Below are 24,977 nucleotides of genomic sequence, written 5' to 3'. Positions count from 1 at the left end.
TACCAACATATCAGGTTTACCATATAGTGAACATGTGTCACGCTCCCCGGGTCCTCTGCTCCGCTCCCCGGCTCACCTGCCACGCTCCCCGCTCTCCAGCCTCCATTGCCCGCGCTTCCCAGGCCTCCTGGTCCCCGCTCCCGGCGCCCGTCGGCTTCCCAGCCCCTGCCCGGCTCTGCTGCTTCCTCCTCTCAGCTTCCTGCCCTGGCTTCTGGCACCCGGGCCGCGCGCATGCGCATTAGGGCGCGCGCGCGGTCACTGACCCTTTCTTAAAGGGCCAGTGTCCACTAACAGGAAATGATGCACTAAGGTACAGGGTATAAAGGGGTTTAATGTCCAAGGGGGCGGGGCCTGTTCTTCGTGTTTCCCAAGCTAGGAGTCAGGTCTCCTTGTGTTCCTGTGAGATAGTTACCTCTCTCTCTTCTAGAGCCAATCCTGCATTGCCATCCGGTCCTGCTGTATCTCGAACCCCGAACGCTGCCTATCTGCCATCCTGACAGTCCGTACCATCTCTGTTCCCTGCGGTGACCCGTCATCTCGCTCCAACGGTTCCGGACCCCGCCTGACATCATCCCGGCTTCCGAACCTGAGCTCCGTCACCCGGACCACCATCAGTGACCCCGTGGTCCCAGGGACTTCTCCATTGTGCTCTAGTGCACGGACTGTCCTGCTACCTAAAGTGCTCCGGCTACCGGACTCCTTTCCCTCATCGGGGAGTTCGGCCCAGTGGATCCACCTCCCGGGTCTGCCCATCCATCTGGCCCTAACAACATGGTGAATAAAATACTCTCCAAACTGTTGTACAATTGCACTTTTTTTTGCCATTTTTCCGCACTTGTAATTTTTTTGCCGTTTTCCAGTTCACTATACAGTAAAACTCATTAGATAGTTTCATTTAAAAGTTACAAGTCGTCCCGCAAAAAATAAGTCCTCATGTGTCAAGATTGACGGAAAACTAAAAAAGTTATGGCTCTCGGAAAAATTGGAACATTGAGCAAAAACAAAAAAATGGAAAATCGCCCGAGGTGAAGGGGATTAAAATGTTTTGTTTTTTTTAATAATTCCGTAACACAGCATTGGTGGTGTTACGTGGGAGGACGGTTAGAGACGAGAATAGTAAAAGCTCAAACGTCCCCCAAGGTCCACTGAGCAAGTGGTAAGGCTACAGATGGACAAATGGATGGAAAAAAACAGCTTCAGAGAACACTAAAACACACAAGGCAGTGTTAACATCACACATGCCGGCAAACAGCACCTCTCTTGTTAACTGCACAGAGAGGACCCTGCAGGTGACTGTCTGTGCACGAATGGGGCATTCCTGGTCAGTTGTAGTCATGTGCATTGTCCAGGATCTTTTAAAGACTAAAGGCCGCTTTACACGCTGCGACATCGCTAGCATTTGCTGGCGATGTCGAGCGCGATAGCACCTGACCCCGTCATACGGCCGATATGTGGTGATCGCTGCCGTAGCGAACATTATCGCTACGGCAGCGTCACACGCACATACCTGCCCTGCGATGTTGCTGTGACCGGCGAACTGCCTCCTTTCTAAGGGGGGGCGGTTCGTTCAGCGTCACAGTGATGTCACAACAGCATCACTGAACCGCCGCCCAATAGAAAAGGAGGGGCGGGGATGAGCGGGATGTAACATCCCGCCCACCTCCTTCCTTCCTCATTGCCGGCGGCCGCAGGTAAGGTGAGGTTCCTCGCTCCTGCGGTGTCACACATAGCGATGTGTGCTGCCGCAGGAACGACGAACAACATCGTACATGCAGCAGCAACGATAATTGAGAATAGGGTAGAATGTCACCGATTAGCGATTTTGAACGTTTTTGCGACTATTCAAAATCGCTCATAGGTGTCACACGCAACAACATCGCTAACGCGGCCGGATGAACGTCACAAATTCCGTGACCCCAACAGCATCGCTTTAGCGATGTCGTAGAGTGTAAAGCGGCCTTAAGCCCTGTTCCTAGGCTTGGCGCCAGATGGCAATGGCGCCGGCCAATCAGAGACCGCCATGTCACTGACGATGTCACCAGTGACCAATGTAGGCCCACAACGTCATTACTGACGTCAGTAGCAGCCAATCAGAGACCGCCATGTCACTCATGACGTCAGTGGCAGCCAATCAGAGACTGCTGCGACACTGGTGACGTCAGTGGCAGCCAATCAGAGACAGCCGCGTCACTGGTGACGTCACGCGCATGCGCAGTAGCCCGATTCCCACACTTAGAGCCAGGAAAGGCAGTGGGAACCCGCGCATGCATGTTAGGGCAATTCAGTTTCTTAGCCGCAGAAGACACAGAGACCCTGGACACCTGACACCTAGCAGCCGAGCGGCCAGAGCGGGTTGCGCAGGAAAGTCGTCAGACACCACAGAAAAGAATGGAGGCCAGACAGGTGCGATTCGAGGCGTAGGAGAACCCCGAACTGTGACAGGTGGCTTTTGCATGGAAGGTGTAGAGTGAAAACGGTGCTCATAACCATCAATAATGCTTTTTAAATTCAAAGCACAACTTCAAATGTCAGGAGGTTGTACAAGGTACTTTATGCGGTGCTGAATGTTGTAGAAATGCTTTTGTAATGGCCCAAGTATGGAGATTACTATGAAGTTTTAAATATGTTTTGTGTTTGTAAATTTTCCTCTTATGTTATGTGCACATGTCATCTTATTGAGGTAGATTCAACCTGTCAGAAAAAGCGCTATAACATGTAAGAAAGAATTAACATATGCTCTTCAATGTCAAAATGGTTTGTTGTGTATATGTGGCGCCCCTGAGGCTCTGGTCACCAAAGGGTACTGCACCTCAATTAATGTGCGGTATTCAGCTCAGGTAAGGGTGGTAGAAATAGGCACAACACAATCACATCAAAAACAGATCCATCGGGACCATAGTTATGGCAAGACATTTAAAGAAGACATGGACTTTACTAGGCCCGGGGTTTGGAGCGGGAGCTCAGCTGGGGTACCTAACTACTGAGGGGGGCACCCTAGAAATAGGATGCTCTCTCTCTCCTTCTCTATTTAAACACCGGTGGTGGCCCCTTACTTGCCTGGGATTGACTGGAGCCCATCACGGCAGTGATCAGTACTACTAGGCTGGCGACTGAAGCTGTGAGTAAACTACACCTTGAACCCGCAGAGACTATGTTGGCTTGTCCTTACCGGCCTCGCAGCCCAGCGCTTAGGCACCAACTGCCATTACCTCCCCTCTTCATCCACCCGGGGCCTGCTCTGCATGTGGGGACCGACACCGTCCTAGCTGCCTTAACACCTACCCCGGCGAGGAATTGTGCAGCGGCGGCTACTCCTGGCCGCACGTCACAGGTGGCGTCACAACAAACTATCCCAAATACCTCGCTTCTCCCACCATTTACTGTATGCCTCGGGGCAACGGAACTGGGCAAGGCCACCCGTGACATTGCCTGACCCGACCTGAAACGACCCGGCAACGAGTAGGTTAACCACCTGCCCCATGGGGCGCTACATATATGTTACATGTTTTCAAAATTTTTAACTGCTTCAGAGTTCAAAATCAGTAAAGGAGCTAAAAGTGATGTGACCATTTTTCAAATGGCTTCTGCTTTAAAGACACTGCTTTTTCATAAATATATTTAATAAAAATATCAAGTAATAAAAAAAACCCACGCCAGTGGCAAAGTCACTACATAAATGTCTAAAAATACAATTAAAAAGACACTCCTAGCGATTTCCTGAAGTGTTATTTGCTTGTTATGCGGATGTACCATCAGTTATAAGATGCTATGTACAGATATCTAAAAGTAGTATATATATAAACTGGAGATCGCTGCAAATGAAGTGTGTGCCCAGCGATGATTGGGTGTATGATGGGGTGGATGGATGCTGGTGCCAGGTAATAAGACAAATGCTGTGTGAAAGCTTCAGATGAATATGAGAAAAAAGGTACAAAAATATTACAGAGCTAACCTATCACGATAAGAAAATAGATAAGAACAGTGAAATGAAAAATGTGTTGACTAAATACAAAGGAACATGCACATATTCATTACTTGACAGGAATGCAGATTCGCAACAAAAAGCAGTTGTAGATGCAAGTTAACACCAATGTTGATAATTCATCAACTTAAAGGGGTTTTCTCATCGCCATGTCTCTTACATCATGTGCAGGGCATTGCAGCTTAGGTATCCATGGTTACAAGCTATCATAGTAGAACTATACTATATTTCTAATTGGAGGAATTTGCTATTATTATTACACATAATATATATTGGGATAAAATCTTGAAGATGGGAATACCCCTTTAACTCTAATTAATAAAGTATGGCTGATGCAGCAATAGAATCTCTAGACTGTGTTCTCTGTTGCATGAATATACTGTATGTGCCTGTAGTGTAAAAGTGAGGTTCATTGTCATGCTGTCAGGAAGCACTGGAAGGATAAATATCGCATGCAAAATAGATGTTACTTAGCTGGGATGTGCAACGTATGAGCCTGGTGATTGCCCTACATCAGTGCTGCTCTATGATAAAATGTTATAAAAAATGGTGCACTTGCTAAAGTAAATGCAGGACTTACTCACTGTACTATAGTTCTATTCCTTGAGAAAGAATAATAAACTGGCAACATTGAAGTCAATAATCAAGTAATCCAGGAGCATTGAACTCAATGCTGGATTACCATATTTGAGTTCAATGAGTTCATCTCAGGTGAGTTCAACTGAGGTCACAGCTTGGGTTCTATGGGAAACAACAGCTGTGACCTCAGGTGAACTCACTGTCATCACTGCTCACACAGCTGCGACTTTATCAGTCTGTCTCATTGACCGCAGTGATCAGTCACGTTTTCTAATGTCTTCTAATTTCTTTTGTTCAATGTCTTCTAATTTCTGTTTTCTAATTTCTTTAAGATGTAGCAAAGCCGGGATCATCGTGGGACATCGTGGTGTGGATTATGTCGCAGGGGTGTTTGGGGGAGTCAATAAATTATACAAAGTGAGTGGTTTTTTTTTTAAATAAAGGATTTTTCTTTGTGTTTTGTGTTTATTTCTTTGTACTTACATGATTAGTGATGGGGGTGTTTTTTAGACCCCTATGCATTACTAATTTTTGACAAAACACAGCTGCAATTATTCCTTTATATTAACCTGATTGCCAGTGCTCCAGGACAATCGGGATGAGCCTGGTAAGTGCCAAGATTGGTGCATCTAATAAATGTGCCAATTCTGGGGCACCTGCGGGCTGCTATTTTTAGGCTGGGGAGGGCCCAATAACCATGGGCCTCCCTACCCTGAGAATACCAGCTCCCAGCTGTCTGCTTTAGCTGCACAATATGGGGGACCGTACACAATTTTTCAAATTATTTATTTTTAAACTCCACATCGTGGACCCAGAGAGGTTGTGCGAGGGCAACCAAATACAAACACTGACACACCAACAGTCTAACTGCAACCAATCACAGACACTGTCACAGAGGGTGTGTGGGAGAAGCAGTGAATTTTCATGAGATTTAATGAGTGGACCCTTAAGAAGTAAGACAGCCGCACGGAAACTTGATAAGTATAATTGTCCTGCTTTAGTCCCCATTTTGCTTACTTTTTTTTAATTTATGTATATCCGGGTGGTCAAACCTGAACAGTAACACAGACTTGCCTAAGAAGTCCGTGTTTGTGGCTCTGTGCACAGACACCCGACCTTACAGTTGGGGTTCGCTCATCACTAGAGAACACCCGTCTAGAGATTCCTGCCTCTGTGCTATACCTGCTTTCAACCTTTTTTTACCACTGCTCAGGTCCCGTGGCACCATCTTATTTTCGTAACTTCTGACTGGCCGGAAATCAGAAGTTACATAACAAGCGCTCAGTAGTAGACTATGAGAGCCAGAATGAGGCCAGAACAAAACTCACAGTTATATTGATTTGTGACCATTGTGCTCCAAGAAACATTGGAACTGCAGACAGGTGCACAGGATAGCGTGGTGCGCAGCACTGCAGAGTACTACCCGGTGTCCACAACTATGAGCACCACAACTCACAGCGGTGGATACCACATAGTACCCTGCATGCTATCCTATGCACCCGAAGACCTTAGTAGGGCACACTGATGAAGGTCTTACATGACCAAAATGTCTGTGCTTGTGCTGGTCCTACAAGTTTTCTACAAAAAAAATCACTATATACCACTTATCTTGAGTGCCAAGTTTCTATATTTACTTTAGGCTACACTGATAAACATGAAAAAGGACACTTCACAGCCCTAAGGACAGTTTGACAGTTCTTAAGGGTGCTTTACACGCTGCAACATCGCTAGCAATCACTAGCGATGTCGCGAGCGATAGCACCCGCCCCTGTCGTTCATGCGACATGTGGTGATTGCTGCCATAGCACACAATATCGCTACGGCAGTGTCACACGCACATACCTGTTCAGCAATGTCGCTGTGGCCTCCGAAAAATCCCTCCTACAAGGGGGAGGTGCATTCAGCGGCATCACTAAACGGCCACCCAATAGAAGAGGAGGGGAGGAGATGAGCAGCTAAAACATGCCACCCACCTCCTTCCTCCCTCCTTCCCGGTGGACGAAGGTAGGATGATGTTCGTCGTTCCTGCGGTGTTACACATAGCCATGTGTGGTGCCGCAGGAACGACGATCAACCTGCGGCATGAACAACCAACGACATTATGAAAATGGATAACGTGTCAATGATCAACGATTTTTGCCGTTTTTGTGATCGGCACTCCTAGCTGTCACACGCTGCAATGTCGCTAACGACTCCAGATGTACGTCACAAACACCGTGACCCCGATGATATATCGTTAGCGATGTCGCAGCGCGTAAAGCACCCTTTAGTGTAGAGTAGATGGTTTTGGTACCTATTTGTGCACCATCTCCAGAAGTGTCCTGTATATCAATTCTATCAGTTTAGCCTATTGAATCCACTAAAAGGAACTGTACATATGTTTACTTGCATACTTTTAGATACTTAATGACCCTACATTACCCTCCACCCGTAAAGTATGATACCCCTATTATATTGTGATATAGAAACAACTCAATGACTCTCTTTATGTCTCCATATTCTTAACATAGAGAAACTCAATAGCTAATTAGGACTGCACTAAATTTATTGTCATTGTGGAGGACACATTTTAAGCTGCACTTTGAGCTGTCAGTCAACAATCATCATTCATTTGAGTTACAGATAGGAATTCCCAATTCCTCAATTAAACTATGTATGTTAGGCTAGTTTCACACTTGCGTTGAGTTGAATCCGCTGGGTCCGTTGCTGCGTCGTTTTGACGCATCCGTTATTCTTGTGTTGTCAATGGATGCAACAGGTCTGTTATTTCACAGGAATCCGTTAGCTGATTCCTGTAAAATAATGGACCCGTTGCATCCGTTTGGCGTCCATTAGGCGTCCGTCTAATGGAATGCGTCGGCTCCGTTTTTTTTTTGTTTTGTTTTTCATTCTGGGCATGCTCAGTAAAAATTAACGGAATCCAGCGGCGGATTCCATTGTAAAGCACTTTGCAACGGAATCCGCCACCATAGGGATCCATTATAACTATTGACGGATGTAACGGAATCCGTCGCTCGGCGTCATTTTAACGCAAACAATTAACGTTACATGCTGCATTCCTTCCACTCGGCGGCCAGCGGGAGCAATGCAGGTACTTTTGGCCCAATCCGTCATCCATACAAGTCTATGGGAAACAGCGGAATCCGTTAACGGATTTCGCTGTTTTCCAAAACGGCGGATTGCAACTGAAGGAAAGCAACGCAAGTATGAAAGTACCCTTAATGAAATACACTAAGCAACTGTCACTTATAAAGTATTGCAGAAATTAACTTTGGATTGAAAGTAGAATACCTAAAAGTTTGGAGAAGAAAGGGAACGGCACATGATCCAAGGCACACCACATCCTCTGTAAAACATGGTGGAGGCAACGTGATGGCATGGGCATGCATGGCTTTCAATGGCACTGGGTCACTTGTGTTTATTGATGAAATAACAGCAGACAAGAGTAGCCGGATGAATTCTGAAGTGTACTGGGATATACTTTCAGCCCAGATTCAGCCAAATGCCGCAAAGTTGATCGGACGGCGCTTCATAGTACAGATGGACAATGACCCCAAGCATACAGCCAAAGCTACCCAGGAGTTCATGAGTGCAAAAAAGTGGAACATTCTGCAATGGCCAAGTCAATCACCAGATCTTAACCCAATTGAGCATGCATTTCACTTGCTCAAATCCAGACTTAAGACGGAAAGACCCACAAACAAGCAAGACCTGAAGGCTGCGGCTGTAAAAGCCTGGCAAAGCATTAAGAAGGAGGAAACCCAGCGTTTGGTGATGTCCATGGGTTCCAGACTTAAGGCAGTGATTGCCTCCAAAGGATTCGCAACAAAATATTGAAAATAAAAATATTTTGTTTGGGTTTGGTTTATTTGTCCAATTACTGTTTTGACCTCCTAAAATGTGGAGTGTTTGTAAAGAAATGTGTACAGTTCCTACAATTTCTATCAGATATTTTTGTTTAAACCTTCAAATTAAACGTTACAATCTGCACTTGAATTCTGTTGTAGAGGTTTCATTTCAAATCCAATGTGGTGGCATGCAGAGCCCAACTCGCGAAAATTGTGTCACTGTCCAAATATTTCTGGACCTAACTGTACGTACGGTAATCTATTATAGCAAAACCTACTCTCTAATAGTCAAACTGCACCTCTTCCCTTCAATTTACCCAAACAGTAGTCTCTCACTACATATTGGGAATTGCTGTACTCATGAGGAATTGCACAAAAAATTGAGTGGCCCAGTATTTCCTGTTACCCTTATGAAAATGAAAAATGTTTATGGTCCAATGTTTTAAAATTCTGTGAAGCACTTGTAGGTTAAGGATGCTTATTACACTCCTTGATAAATACATTGAGGAGTGAAGTTTCCAAAATGGGTCCAAAATGAAGTTCTGCTCTTTTGACAACTTAAGGGCTTTTATGGCAACAGCAGTCTATTTCAGCCAACTCTGAAGTAGTGCTCATTCCCTTCTGAGCCCTGCTGTGTGCACAAACAGTTGCTTCTCACCAAATATGGGGTATAGGTTATTTCTGGAGAAATTGTGAAAGAAATTGGGTGATCTATTTTCACCTGTTACTCTTGTTAAAATGAAACATTTGGAATAAAGCAACATTGTAAATTTTTATTATATTCTTCCACATAGTTATTATTCCTGTAAAGTACTTGAAGTGTTAACTAACTTCCTAACTTCAGTTTTGAATATCTTGAGGGGTGTAGTTTCTAGAGTGTGGTCTTCTTTGGTGCTTTTTGGACACATAGGACCGTCAAAGTCACTTCAAAAGTGAAGTGGTTCCTAAAAAAACAGGATTTGTAAATTTTGTTTAAAAATAAAAATAATTGCTAAACTTTTAAGTCTTCTAACAAAAAAAATATATTTTTCAAAAGTGATGTTGACATAAAGTAGACATGTGGGTAAATGTTATTTATGAATTATTTTGTGCTGTATAACTGTTTGTAATGAAGGTATACAATATTCATAAATGAATGCAAATCACCTAAATTTACTACTATCATGAAGTATAATGTGTAATAAAAAAAACTATTTCAGTATCACTGGAAACCGTTGAAGCATTCTAGAATTATTACCACATAAGGTGACACTGGGTAAAATGGAAAAATGTGGCCACGTCAGAAAGGTGAAAACAGGCTTTGGTGGGAAGGGGTTAAAATCAGTGTCTGAACAAATGGAGTCCATTGAAGTGAGAGAGATAAGGGGCTCTACAGTATGTTACTCTTAATATTGAGAAAGCTCTAGCATTTAGGGTTTTAACCCCTTCACGACTGAGGACGTATTGGTACGTCCTAAATCATGAAGGGGTAATCACCGCCGGCTGCAGACATTGAACAGGAGATATCTGTGGCTTACAGGCGTAAGTGGATCCGCACCTGCGCCTGTCAACCCCTTAGATTGCGCTGTCAAAATGTGACAACACATTTTAAATGACTGCAGCTGGGAAATCGCCTTTTCCCACCGCCATCAGGGGCCTCATGACACGATCATGGGGAGCCAATGGTTGCCATAGTAGCGATGGGTCATGTGATGACTCCTGTCGCTATCATGACGTAGTTTCTATTTCAGCTGACAGAGCAGCGGCTGTAACCGGAACACTTCATTTCTACTGATCAGAGCTGTGCAGCTCTGATTAACAAAAATGAATCAGCGATCAGACCATAGATCCTTATAGTCCCCTAGGGGAAATAGTAAAATAAAAAGTAAAAAAGTTTTAAAAAATTAAAAAAAAAAACACAAAAAACCCTAAAACTTCAAATTACCCCCATTTGCACCATTGAAAATTAATCGATTAAAAAAATAAAAAATATACACATATTTTCACGATACATGGTATTCTATGGTGTCAACTAATTAATCATGGATAGGCATCTATGGTATGCGCCCATATGTTTCATGATAATGTAATGATATCCCGCTGTAGCATCATATGTATATGTGTGCGATGCAGGGGATGGATCTGTTTTAAGTGTCAAAAACAGCGCTGTACGCGTGCGCGTCGGCGGTGACGTTCCCCTTGCTTCCCTTTGCTGTGTCCTGGGGGCGGCGTCGCCCTCCCGGTCATGTGGTGTCCGCGTGATCGGGTGGGCGGTGTCGGGCTCCTGGCGCGACGGGGAGTGGGAGGATCTGCTGCCGGGGACGCTCATGCGTCATCGTTGGTTACTCTTGATGGATTGGCTCCGGGTTTCTTTTTATACCACGACATTTCCTTTGTATGGCACCACCCCTGACGCAGGCATCTGCCGAAACTGACGTCCGTCGGGTGAGGGGCTCCGGTGAGTGTGGTGAGGCGTTCCATGGTGAGCAGCATATATTGTGCCACTGGCATTATGGTTTGATCTGCCGCCTTGATGGTGGAGGGTTTCTGTGGATTCCCATCAGACAGTGACATGATGACTATACCTTATGGTAGGAGATAATATTATGGTGATTGAAACTATTGTCTGATTGGGTGTCTCTAGACACTCTCTACTATTATCACTGTGTATTGGTGGACACCACCGGTCGTATACCCCTCTGTGTATGCTTGTCTCCATACCTTGCACCCGTTAATCAATAAATATCCTTTTAATTGCATTGGATGTTTGATTGCCTTTTTTCCTTGTGTTGGTGCGATTTATCCATGGTCCTTATGTACCACACACCAATTGTATTATGAAAATGTGCAATTAGGTTATTACTATGATGGTGGAGTGGGTGTTAAAAAGTATAATCATTACATATTTGGTATCGCCTTGTTCAGAAATGCCTGATACTGTATATCAAAATATAAGATTAATTAACCTGATTGGAATTTTTTTTCCTGAATGCCTTTTACCAAACGCCAAAATTATGTTTCTTGGTCGTTGCAAAATGCAATAACAAGTGATCAAAGAAAAGCATCTGCGCAAAAATGGTACCATTAAAAACATCAGCTCGGGACGCAATAAAAAGCCATCATGGAGCCCCATATCCTGAAAAATGAGAACGCTATGGGCCGTGGAGTTGGACAAACTTCTGAATTTTTTTTAACCCCTTATTTAAAAATAAACCTATAAATGTTTGGTGTCTACAAACTCGTACCAACCTGTGATATCATACCAACATATCAGGTTTACCATATAGTGAACAAGGTGAATAAAATACTCTCCAAACTGTTGTACAATTGCACTTTTTTTTTGCCATTTTTCCGCACTTGGAATTTTTTTGCCGTTTTCCAGTTCACTATACAGTAAAACTCATTAGATAGTTTCATTTAAAAGTTACAAGTCGTCCCGCAAAAAATAAGTCCTCATGTGTCAAGATTGACGGAAAACTAAAAAAGTTATGGCTCTCGGAAAAATTGGAACATTGAGCAAAAACAAAAAAATGGAAAATCGGCCGAGGTGAAGGGGATTAAAATGTTTTGGTTTTTTTAATAATTCCGTAACACAGCATTGGTGGTGTTACGTGGGAGGACGGTTAGAGCCGAGAATAGTAAAAGCTCAAACGTCTCCCAAGGTCCACTGAGCAAGTGGTAAGGCTACAGATGGACAAATGGATGGAAAAAAACAGCTTCAGAGAACACTAAAACACACAAGGCGGTGTTAACATCACACATGCCGGCAAACAGCACCTCTCTTGTTAACTGCAGAGAGAGGACCCTGCAGGTGACTGTCTGTGCACGAATGGGGCACACCTGGTCAGTTGTAGTCATGTGCATTGTCCAGGATCTTTTAAAGACTAAAGGCCGCTTTACACGCTGCGACATCGCTAGCATTTGCTGGCGATGTCGAGCGCGATAGCACCCGACCCCGTCATACGGCCGATATGTGGTGATCGCTGCCGTAGCGAACATTATCGCTACGGCAGCGTCACACGCACAAACCTGCTCTGCGATGTCGCTGTGACCGGCGAACTGCCTCCTTTCTAAGGGGGGCGGTTCGTTCAGCGTCACAGTGATGTCACAACAGCATCACTGAACCGCCGCCCAATAGAAAAGGAGGGGCGGGGATGAGCGGGACGTAACATCCCGCCCACCTCCTTCCTTCCTCATTGCCGGCGGCCGCAGGGAAGGTGAGGTTCCTCGCTCCTGCGGTGTCACACATAGCGATGTGTGCTGCCGCAGGAACGACGAACAACAACGTACATGCAGCAGCAACGATAATTGAGAATAGGGGGGAATGTCACCGATTAGCGATTTTGAACGTTTTTGCGACTATTCAAAATCGCTCATAGGTGTCACACGCAACAACATCGCTAACGCGGCCGGATGAGCGTCACAAATTCTGTGACCCCAACAGCATCGCTTTAGCGATGTCATAGAGTGTAAAGCGGCCTTAAGCCCTGTTCCTAGGCTTGGCGCCAGATGGCAATGGTGCCGGCCAATTAGAGACCGCCATGTCACTGACGATGTCACCAGTGACCAATGCAGGCCCGCAACATCATTACTGACGTCAGTAGCAGCCAATCAGAGACCGCCATGTCACTCATGACGTCAGTGGCAGCCAATCAGAGACTGCTGCGACACTGGTGACGTCAGTGGCAGCCAATCAGAGACAGCCGCGTCACTGGTGACGTCACGCGCATGCGCAGTAGCCCGATTCCCACACTTAGAGCCAGGAAAGGCAGTGGGAACCCGCGCATGCATGTTAGGGCAATTCAGTTTCTTAGCCGCAGAAGACACAGAGACCCTGGACACCTGACACCTAGCAGCCGAGCGGCCAGAGCGGGTTGCGCAGGAAAGTCGTCAGACACCACAGAAAAGAATGGAGGCCAGACAGGCGCAATTCGAGGCGTAGGAGAACCCCGAACTGTGACAGGTGGCTTTTGCATGGAAGGTGTAGAGTGAAAACGGTGCTCATAACCATCAATAATGCTTTTTAAATTCAAAGCACAACTTCAAATGTCAGGAGGTTGTACAAGGTACTTTATGCTGTGCTGAATATTGTAGAAATGCTTTTGTAATGGCCCAAGTATGGAGATTACTATGAAGTTTTAAATATGTTTTGTGTTTGTAAATTTTCGTCTTATGGTATGTGCACATGTCATCTTATTGAGGTAGATTCAACCTGTCAGAAAAAGCGCTATAACATGTAAGAAAGAATTAACATATGCATTTCAATGTCAAAATGGTTTGTTGTGTATATGTGGCGCCCCTGAGGCTCTGGTCACCAAAGGGTACTGCACCTCAATTAATGTGCGGTATTCAGCTCAGGTAAGGGTGGTAGAAATAGGCACAACACACTCACATCAAAAACAGATCCATCGGGACCATAGTTATGGCAAGACATTTAAAGAAGACATGGACTTTACTAGGCCTGGGGTTTGGAGCGGGAGCTCAGCTGGGGTACCTAACTACTGAGGGGGGCACCCTAGAAATAGGATGCTCTCTCTCTCCTTCTCTATTTAAACACCGGTGGTGGCCCCTTACTTGCCTGGGATTGACTGGAGCCCATCACGGTAGTGATCAGTACTACTAGGCTGGCGACTGAAGCTGTGAGTAAACTACACCTTGAACCCGCAGAGACTATGTTGGCTTGTCCTTACCGGCGTCGCAGCCCAGTGCTTAGGCGCCAACTGCCATTACCTCCCCTCTTCATCCACCCGGGGCCTGCTCTGCATGTGGAGACCGACACCGTCCTAGCTGCCTTAACACCTACCCCGGCGAGGAATTGTGCAGCAGCGGCTACTCCTGGCCGCACGTCACAGGTGGCGTCACAACAAACTATCCCAAATACCTCGCTTCTCCCACCATTTACTGTATGCCTTGGGGCAACGGAACTGGGCAAGGCCACCCGTGACATTGCCTGACCCGACCTGAAACGACTCGGCAACGAGTAGGTTAACCACCTGCCCCATGGGGCACTACATATATGTTACATCTTTTCAAAATTTTTAACTGCTTCAGAGTTCAAAATCAGTAAAGGAGCTAAAAGTGATGTGACCATTTTTCAAATGGCTTCTGCTTTAAAGACACTGCTTTTTCATAAATATATTTAATAAAAATATCAAGTTATAAAAAAAACCCACGCCAGTGGCAAAGTTACTACATAAATGTCTAAAAATACAATTAAAAAGACACTCCTAGCGATTTCCTGAAGTGTTATCTGCTTGTTATGCGGATGTACCATCAGTTATAAGATGCTATGTACAGATATCTAAAAGTAGTATATATATAAACTGGAGATCGCTGCAAATGAAGTGTGTGCCCAGCGATGATTGGGTGTATGATGGGGTGGATGGATGCTGGTGCCAGGTAATAAGATAAGTCCTGTGTGAAAGCTTCAGATGAATATGAGAAAAAAGGTACAAAAATATTACAGAGCTAACCTATCACGATAAGAAAATAGATAAGAACAGTGAAATGAAAAATGTGTTGACTAAATACAAAGGAACATGCACATATTCATTACTTGACAGGAATGCAGATTCGCAACAAAAAGCAGTTGTAGATGCAAGTTAACACCAATGTTGATAATTCATCAACTTAAAGGGGTTTTCTCATCACCAACATCCCACCCCAATATGTAGTAGGTGTAATAATAATAATAATAGCAAATACCTCCAATTAGAAATGTAGCATAGTTCTACTGATATAGCCAAGTCTCTTACATCATGTGCAGGGCATTGCAGCTTAGGTATCCATGGTTACAAGCTCTCATATTTTGACAGTTGCTTTTGGTTTTAACCATGGATAATTAAGCTGCAATGCCCTGCACATGAGGTAAGAGACATGGCTATCATAGTAGAACTATATTATATTTCTAATTGGAGGAATTTGCTATTATTATTACACATAATATATATTGGGATAAAATCTTGAAGATGGGAATACCCCTTTAACTCTAATTAATAAAGTATGGCTGATGCAGCAATAGAATCTCTAGACTGCGTTCTCTGCATGAATATACTGTATGTGCCTGTAGTGTAAAAATGAGGTTCATTGTCATGCTGTCAGGAAGCACTGGGAGGATAAATATCGCATGCAAAATAGATGTTACTCAGCTGGGATGTGCAACGTATGAGCCTGGTGATTGCCCTACATCAGTGCTACTCTACGATAAAATGTTATAAAAAATGGTGCACTTGCTAAAGTAAATGCAGGACTTACTCACTGTACTATAGTTCTATTCCTTGAGAAAGAATAATAAACTGGCAACATTGAAGTCAATAATCAAGTAATCCAGGAGCATTGAACTCAATGCTGGATTACCATTTTTGAGTTCAATGAGTTCACCTCAGGTGAGTTCAACTGAGGTCACAGCTTGGGTTCTATGGGAAACAACAGCTGTGACCTCAGGTGAACTCACTGTCGTCACTGCTCACACAGCTGCAACTTTATCAGTGTGTATCATCGACCACAGTGATCAGTCACGTTTTCTAATGTCTTCTAATTTCTTTTGTTCAATGTCTTCTAATTTCTGTTTTCTAATTTCTTTAAGATGTAGCAAAGCCGGGATCATTGTTGGACATCGTGGTGTGGATTATGTCGCAGGGGTGTTTGGGGGAGTCATTAAATTGTACAAAGTGAGTGGTTTTTTTTAAATAAAGGATTTTTCTTAGTGTTTTGTGTTTATTTCTTTATACTTACATGATTAGTGATGGGGGTGTTTTATAGACCCCTATCCATTACTAATCTTTGACAAAACACAGCTGCAATTATTCCTTTATATTAACCTGATTGCCAGTGCTCCAGGACAATCGGGATGAGCCTGGTAAGTGCCAAGATTGGTGCATCTAATGGATGTGCCAATTCTGGGGCACCTGCGGGCTGCTATTTTTAGGCTGGGGAGGGCCCAATAAACATGGGCCTCCCTACCCTGAGAATACCGGCTCCCAGCTGTCTGCTTTAGCTGCACAATATGGGGGACCCTACACAATTTTTCAAATTATTTATTTTTAAACTCCACATGGTGGACCCAGACAGGTAGTGAGAGGGCAACCAATTACAAACACTGACACACCAACAGTCTAACTGCAACCAATCACAGACACTGTCACAGAGGGTGTGTGGGAGAAGCAGTGAATTTTCATGAGATTTAATGAGTGGACCCTTAAGTAGTAAGACAGCTGCACGGAAACTCGATAAGTATAATTGTCCTGCTTTAGTCCCCATTTTGCTTACTTTTTTTTAATTTATGTATATCCGGGTGGTCAAACCTGAACAGTAACACAGACTTGCCTAAGAAGTCCGTGTTTGTGGCTCTGTGCACAGACACCCGACCTTACAGTTGGGGTTCGCTCATCACTAGAGAACACCCGTCTAGAGATTCCTGCCTCTGTGCTATACCTTCTTTCAACCTTTTTTTACCACTGCTCAGGTCCCGTGGCACCATCTTGTTTTCGTAACTTCTGACTGGCCGGAAATCAGAAGTTACATAACAAGCACTCAGTAGTAGACTATGAGAGCCAGAATAAGGCCAGAACAAAGCTCACATAGAGTTATATTGATTTGTGACCATTGTGCTCCAAGAAACATTGGAACTGCAGGCAGGTGTGTAGGATAGCGTGGTGCGCAGCACTGCAGAGTACTACCCGGTGTCCACAACTATGAGCGCCACAACTCACAGCGGTGGATACCACATAGTACCCTGCATGCTATCCTACGCATCCGAAGACCTTAGTAGGGCACACTGATGAAGGTCTTACATGACCAAAATGTCTGTGCTTGTGCTGGTCCTACAAGTTTTCTACAAAAAAAATCACTATATACCACTTATCTTGAGTGCCAAGTTTCTATATTTACTTTAGGCTACACTGATAAACATGAAAAAGGACACTTCACAGCCCTAAGGATAGTTTGACAGTTCTTAAGGGGGCTTTACACGCTGCGATATCGCTAGCGATTGCTAGCGATGTCGCGAGCGATAGCACCCGCCCCTGTCGTTCGTGCGACATGTCGTGATTGCTGCCATAGCGCACAATATCGCTACGGCAGTGTCACACGCACATACCTGTTCTGCGATGTCGCTGTGGCCTCCGAACAATCCCTCCTACAAGGGGGAGGTGTGTTCAGCGGCATCACTAAATGGCCATCCAATAGAAGAGGAGGGGAGGAGATGAGCAGCTGGAACATGCCACCCACCTCCTTCTTTCCTCCTTTCCGGTGGAAGCAGGTAGGATGATGTTCGTCGTTCCTGCGGTGTCACACATAGCCATGTGTGGTGCTGCAGGAACGACGAACAACCTGCAGCATGAACAACCAACGACATTATGAAAATGGATGACGTGTCAATGATCAACGATTTTTGCCGTTTTTGTGATCGGCACTCCTAGCTGTCACACGCTGCAATGTCGCTAACGACTCCAGATGTGCGTCACAAACACCGTGACCCCGATGATATATCGTTAGCGATGTCGCAGCGTGTAAAGCACCCTTTAGTGTAGAGTAGATGGTTTTGGTACCTATTTGTGCACCATCTCCAGAAGTGTCCTGTATATCAATTCTATCAGTTTAGCCTATTGAATCCACTAAAAGGAACTGTACATATGTTTACTTGCATACTTTTAGATACTTCATGACCCTACATTACCCTCCACACGTAAAGTATGATACCCCTATTATATTGTGATATGGAAACAACTCAATGACTCTCTTTATGTCTCCATATTCTTAACATAGAGAAACTCAATAGCTAATTAGGACTGCACCAAATTTATTGTCATTGTGGAGTACACATTTTAAGCTCCACTTTGAGCTGTCAGTCAACAATCATCATTCATTTGAGTTACAGATAGTAATTCCCAATTCCTCAATTAAACTATGTATGTTAGGCTAGTTTCACACTTGTGTTGGGTTGAATCCGCTGGGTCCGTTGCTGCGTCGTTTTGATGCATCCGTTATTCTTGTGTTGTCAACGGATGCAACAGGTCCGTTATTTCACAGGAGTCCGTTAGCTGATTCCTGTAAAATAACGGACCCGTTGCATTCGTTGCATTCGTTTGGCGTCCATTAGGCGTCCGTCTAATGGAATGCATCGGCTCCGTTTTTTTTTGTTTTTTTTTTTTCATTCTGGGCATGCTCAGTAGAAATTAACAGAATCCAGCAGCGGATTCCATTGTAAAGCACTTTGCAACGGAATCCGCCACCATAGGGATCCATTATAACTATTGACGGATGTAACGGAATCCGCCGCTCGGCGTCATTTTAACGCAAGCAATTAACATTACATGCTGCGTTCCTTCCGCTCGGTGGAAGCAACGCAGCGTCGGCCAGCGGAGGCAATGCAGGTACTTTTGGCACAATCTGTCATCCATACAAGTCTATGGGAAACAGCCGAATCCGTTAACGGATTTTGCTGTGTTCCAAAATGGCGGATTGCAACTGAAGGAAAACAACGCAAGTGTGAAAGTACCCGTAATGAAATACACTAAGCAACTGTCACTTATAAAGTATTGCAGAAATTAACTTTGGATTGAAATTGGAATACCTTTGCTACTTTTTAATGAAAGTTTTTTTCATGCCGTTTTAGGCTGCGGGTTTGTAACTGTGCGTCTGCTAGTGTGAACCGTGCTCTATGCAAGCCATCAGTGTGCAGTTTTATCATCTAGCAATCACCTCCTCCATGTTTGAAAGTGTGTGTGATTTGCTTCTCCTGCACCTGTGAAGCCTCCACTAAGTGGCGGTTTATCTGCATCCTGCTGGAGTAGTAGTAGTCTTTTGGCCTGGGCGATGTACAGCTGCAGTTCCATCTTTGCTGTAAGTAATGATATTAATTCTTCTTTTTTGCTTTTTTATATTTCATGCAGTTTTGAAGATTTTTTTTGTTAGTCACAAAACTTGTGCTAAATCGTTCAACTCATGCTGGCCAAATCGCTTATGAACTGAGACATCTTCAATTTCAAGATCTTCATCATTGCTGTCACTTTGTTCTTCACCTACATAGCCCTGCACATAGTATAATGGCCCCCACACAGCTCTCCTTATAGTTTAATGACCCCCACACCGCCATCCACACTGTATAATGGGCCCCATACAGCCCTCCAAACATTATATTGGATACATTAATTAGTGGCCAGACTTCCCCTCTAACTTCTTTACAATCAAATAGAGATGAATGAATTGATTTGCAGAACCCTGTCCAGTTGACACATTAGGAGCGTTGTGAATCACATACTACGTAACAGCAACCCTAGCTCTTTTTTTTATTAGCCTTCTTGCCTATGAGCGTCCTGCTGCAAGAATGACATTGCCCCAGACCAACTAATCAAAAGAGTAGGTATCAGATGGTTCTCAGGACTCCAATCTGGGGGCCAAGGAATACTGATGAGGCTTATGGACCTATTTCTTGCAAATTTTTTCCCTCATCTCTTTGAAACATAAATGAATATTGAAAAAGCTTACACTTTAAGATTCTTCTGAAAGGAAAGCATTAGTGAAATCCATACATACGTATTTAGCACTGCAGTAATGTTTTGTCACCACAGTACCTGCACATTGGCTTGATATGAGATAATCTATACCTGAAAATGTTCTTACCTTCAGTAGTATTTTCTGCATTGCATACTGTTTTAAGAGGGAACCACACAGAGAGCAAAAATACCAGACAGGATGAATAAACCATTTTCTGGTAATTTAGATTTCAGTCATCTAAGACCTAGAAATCAGAAAATGTGAAAAAAAAATATTAAACAGTTATCACATTTTTAATGTATTACATAGATCAATAAAAGAATTACCCTGAAACAAATGTTATAGTTCATAGTTTCATAGTTTTTAAGGTTAAAGGTAGACGTACAGGGGTTTTCCTATAAACAAAGTTAATTTCAAACTTTATTATAACCAGTAGATATTGGAATAACATTAATTTCCACCATTGGATTTGTTTAAAAAAAAAAAAATGTTCCTGTACTGAGATAAACTTATAAAGGTGTCCCTGCTATGTACTGTGTAATAGCCAAGTCTATCAGTACAGTGACATTGTCTTGGTCGTCTCCCTGTTCATAGAGACTGGTGACAGCTTTAGGACTGGAGTCTCTCATCTCCATCTGGGACTTTTCATTTCAATGTTGTTTACTTTCTCTTGGTGCTGAAACAGTTAATGTCAGTTTTGCTGCTAGAAACCTCACAGCAATGCAGGTCAGCTGCAGCTGCTCTGTAGCCACACCATTTTGTGTTTAAATAGCAGGGGTTCCCAGCAATCTTTGCTGATTATACAAAACCATTTGAATTCTGGCCACCTTGGTGGAAGGAGCTCCTGTGGATTCGTCCTGAAGTCGTATCTTCTCCAGTTTGGTTGTTATTCCTCTGTTTGTGTCACCTACCCTCTTGTTATATTAGTGCAGCTGTGGGCTGAGTGAGCCTTACTACCCCACTCCCTAGCCAGGACTATTGAAGGGTCATTTCAGGGCTTCAGATTCATGCTCGGCAACAGGTGCCAAGCCTCTATAGGATCTGGCTAGGAGTGCAGGGTGCAGCGGCAGGTAAGGCAGGAAGTGTCCCAACTACCCTCTCACTAGCACCAGAACCCACCATTGTTATTATGTTCCTGGTGTTGCCCTTGTTTGTAGTGTTGTTGTGGTGTGTATTTGTTGTGCATTCAGACATCTGTTTGTAAAAACGCGTAAAACATGACAGGCATGGTCTGATCATACCACATCTCCAGGGCAGGGGAGGACTCAAAAGATTATAAAGACATGACAGCACAAGATCATAGCTAGTTGTTTCTGTGAGGTAAAACATTTCCCTGCCTCAAACAAAGAATAATTTGCAATAAAGTGCCATAATGTTTGTATACTTTTTTACTTCCTCCCCTACTCAGGAAATGTGGTATAATTAGACCATGTACCTGTACTGTCAGACACGACCATTACACAGTACATAGCAGGGGCAAATATAAAAGATTATCTCAGCATAGGAACATTTTTTTAAACACCTCTGATTGTAGAAATCATTATTATTCCAATATCACGTAATAAAAATAAACTTTAAAATGAACTTTGCTCCTCAGAAAACCCTTTTAAGTCCATTCAGTTCAATCTTTAGCCTAACATGTTGATTCACTGGAAGACAAAAACCCCATGGGGCAGACATTAATCTTTCTATAATAGAGGAAAAATTCCTTCCCAACTCCAAAAAAGACAATCAGACTAGCTTGCTGATCAACTCCCCACCACAGAATCTACTGTTTATAACTCATAATACTATATATTTAAAGAAAGGCATCTGGGCCCTTCTTGAAGTTTAGTAGTAACTAGAGATGAGCGAACCGGTCGCGGTTCGGCTCGAGTTCGGTTCGCTGAACGGAGGTCTCGTTCGAATTCGGTTCAGCGAACTTTCGACGAACCACTCGAACCGCATAGGAAACAATGGCAGGCAATCACAAACACATAAAAACACCTAGAAAACACCCTCAAAGGTGTCCAAAAGGTGACAAACAACTCACAACACAACACAAACACATGGGAAAGTGACAAGGACATATACTCATGCGAAAACAAAAGAGCAGGACAAGGAAAAAGAGAAGGAGACACAGATATAGGCATGGCACGCCCTTCTAAAATCATGTAAAACACCGCAAGGTGACTCCAAGCGGAGTCTCCCTTTTTTCCAAAAATTGGGCCACACACACTCCCACCCCTTCAGTGGCAGCACTTGTGCCCCAGTTGTACACTTCACAGCTAAATTTGCATCAAGCACATTCAAAAATACGCCATACTTAACTGTCCCCAGGATGACACCGGGGTAGGTAGCAAAGTCTTTCCTGATCCCAGCTCTGTGCATCTTGGATCATTTTTAAAAACAATGTAAGCAAGGGTTACTCCAAGCGGAGTCTCCCTTTTTTCCAAAAATTGGGCCACACACACACCCACCCCTTCAGGGGCAGCACTTGTGCCCCAGTTGTACACTTCACAGCTAGATTTGCATCAAGCACATTCAAAAATATGCCATATTTAACCGTCCCCAGGATGACACCGGGGTAGGTAGCAAAGTCTTTCCTGATCCCAGCGCTGTGCATCTTGGATCATTTTTAAAAACACAGCAAGGGTTACTCCAAGAAGAGTCTCCCTTTTTTCCAAAAATTGGGCCACACTGACACCCCATCAGTGGCAGCACTTGTGCCCTAGTTGTACACTTCACAGCTAGATTTGCATCAAGCACATTCAAAATACACAAGCATTTACTCTCCCCAGGATGACACAGGGGTAGTAAATTCCTTGTGGATCCATGACTTGTTAATTTTGATGAACGTTAGTCTGTCCACATTGTAACATGTGGCGAGTCAAATTCCAGCGTGTCGCCATATCGCATTTGAGGCGATGAACCGGCAGGCCGAAAGACGTCTGGAGCGATGCAAGTTCCTCAGCAGCAGTGGTTGAACGGCGGAAGTGAGCAGACAGTTTTCGTGCCCTGTTCAGAAGGCCATCTAGGCCGGGATAGTGTGTTAAAAATTGCTGGACAACAAGGTTGAACACGTGAGCCATACAAGGCACGTGTGTCACCTTGCCCAGGCGAAGGGCCGCACCCAGGTTTGCAGCATTGTCGCACACGGCCTTACCAGGCTGCAGGTTGAGTGGAGACAACCATTTATTAAACTCAGTCTCCAGAGCTGCCCACAACTCATCCGCTGTGTGACTCCTATTTCCAAGACATGTCAAGCTAAAGACCGCCTGATGCCGTTGCGCTCTGCTGCCAGCATAGTAATGAGGGGTGCGTGAATCCTTCTGCGCAATGAGAACGCTGGTGGCCTGACCAGGCAGGCTTGGGGCGGAGGTGGAGGACCCAGATGAGGTGGAGGAGGCAGAAGCAGTGGCGGAACTTGGACAGACAGAGGATTGACACACAAGTCGTGGGGATGGCAAGACTTGTGCAGCAGACCCTTCACCATCTATCACCATAGTTACCCAGTGCCCAGTCAGCGACATGTAACATCCCTGTCCATGCTTACTGGTCCAAGTATCGGTGGTGAAATGCACCCGTTCACACACAGAGTTTCTCAAGGAAGCGGTGATGTTGTGTGTGACATGCTGGTGTAGCGCGGGCACACCTTTCTTAGAGAAGTAGTGGCGACTGGGCATCTGGTGCTGGGGCACAGCGACAGACATAAGGTCTCTAAAATCCTGTGTGCCCACCAGGCGGAAAGGCAGCATTTCGGTAGCCAAGAGCTTACAGAGGGATAAAGTCAACCTCTTAGCTTTGTCATGAGTCGCAGGAAATGGCCTTTTATTTGTCCACATCTGAGGGACAGAGATCTGGCTGCTGTGTGTAGATGGTGTTGAGTAGGGTGTCCCTGGAAAAATGCAGGTTTGTGAGGAAAGTGCAGGCGTATACATGACGTTGCCTTCATCCAACGGTGCTATTGATGTCTGAGAGAGCTGTACACACGCACTTGTTTCCCCTTCCAAACCAACTGACGACCTACCAAGCAAACTGCCTGTTGCGGTTACAGTAGTGGAAGTTGTGCGTGGAAAACCAGGTGTGACAGCTGTTCCCACAGTCCTAGAAGATGAAGAGCGCGCAGATGCACTGGAAGGGGCAGGCGGTGGATGGTTCGCTCCGCTAGGCCGCATTGCAGCACGGTGAGCTCCCACTGGGACATATGATATTTATTCATGTGACGATTCATGGAAGAAGTTGTCAAACTGCTGAGGTTTTTACACTCTACTAACAGAATCACGACAAATTTTACAGATCACATAATTTGGACGATCTTTTGCTATGTCAAAAAAGGACCAGGCTAGGCAAGGCTTAGAGGACATGCAACCTGCTGATCCACCCCGACTAGTGCTAAGAGGCACAGTGGTGGCTGAGGATGCAGTTGTAGACGTGCTACCAGTACTACAACTCTGTCCAGGAAGGCGCAAGGTAACTTCGTCGTCAGTTGCATCCTCCTCCACCATCTCTGTTGACCTCCTCGAGGGCCTGACTGTGGGTTGACAGTAGGTGGGATCTAGAACTTCCTCATCAATTGTTGTGTTTGCACTCCCCCCACCCTCAGACCGAGCCTCTTCTTGCCTTGACCGAATATTTAAGTTGTCATCCCAATCTGGTATCTGCGTCTCATCGTCATCAGTATGTTCCTCATTGTCTATTACAACAGGTGTTTCAGTTTGTGAATAAGGGTCAACATTATGCTCAGAAACTTGTTCATCACGGCCTGAATCTGAGTCACAAAGGTTCTGGGCATCACTGCAGACCATTTCCTGGTCTGTACTCACTGTAGCTTGGGAGCAGACCTCTGATTCACAGGCTATAGTGTGACTGAACAGCTCTGCAGACTCAGCCATCTCAGTTCCACCATACTCTGCAGGGCGGATGGAGACTTCAGAGCTGGGAGAAAGCAATTGTGATTGGGATGACAACTCAGAGGACTGGTGTTTTTTGGATGCGGTAATTGAGGTGGAGGAGAGGGCACTTGTTGGACCACTTGAGATCCATTCAAGCATTTTCTTTTTTTGGCCATCATCTACCTTTGTTCCAGTTGTTCGTGTCCGTAAAAAAGGGAG

General features: G+C 44.6%; 1 protein-coding gene across 2 annotated transcripts in view; it reads right to left on the bottom strand.

Moving 5' to 3' along the window:
• LOC142291156 (granulocyte-macrophage colony-stimulating factor receptor subunit alpha-like) overlaps positions 1 to 24,977 on the bottom strand; it is a 151,193-nt gene that overhangs the window by 90,151 nt on the left and 36,065 nt on the right. For both annotated transcript variants that reach the window (XM_075335458.1, XM_075335459.1), the window contains exon 2: positions 20,011 to 20,128. In XM_075335458.1, the coding sequence (XP_075191573.1) occupies positions 20,011 to 20,095 (85 nt within the window). In that variant the 5' untranslated portion in view covers positions 20,096 to 20,128. The remainder of the gene's footprint in view (positions 1 to 20,010; positions 20,129 to 24,977) is intronic.

The sequence above is a fragment of the Anomaloglossus baeobatrachus genome, chromosome 2 (assembly GCF_048569485.1).
Source record: "Anomaloglossus baeobatrachus isolate aAnoBae1 chromosome 2, aAnoBae1.hap1, whole genome shotgun sequence".
NCBI classification, from domain to species: Eukaryota; Metazoa; Chordata; class Amphibia; order Anura; family Aromobatidae; genus Anomaloglossus; species Anomaloglossus baeobatrachus.
Note: the sequence above shows the minus strand (reverse complement) of the source record. Positions and strands in the feature narration are given on the sequence as shown.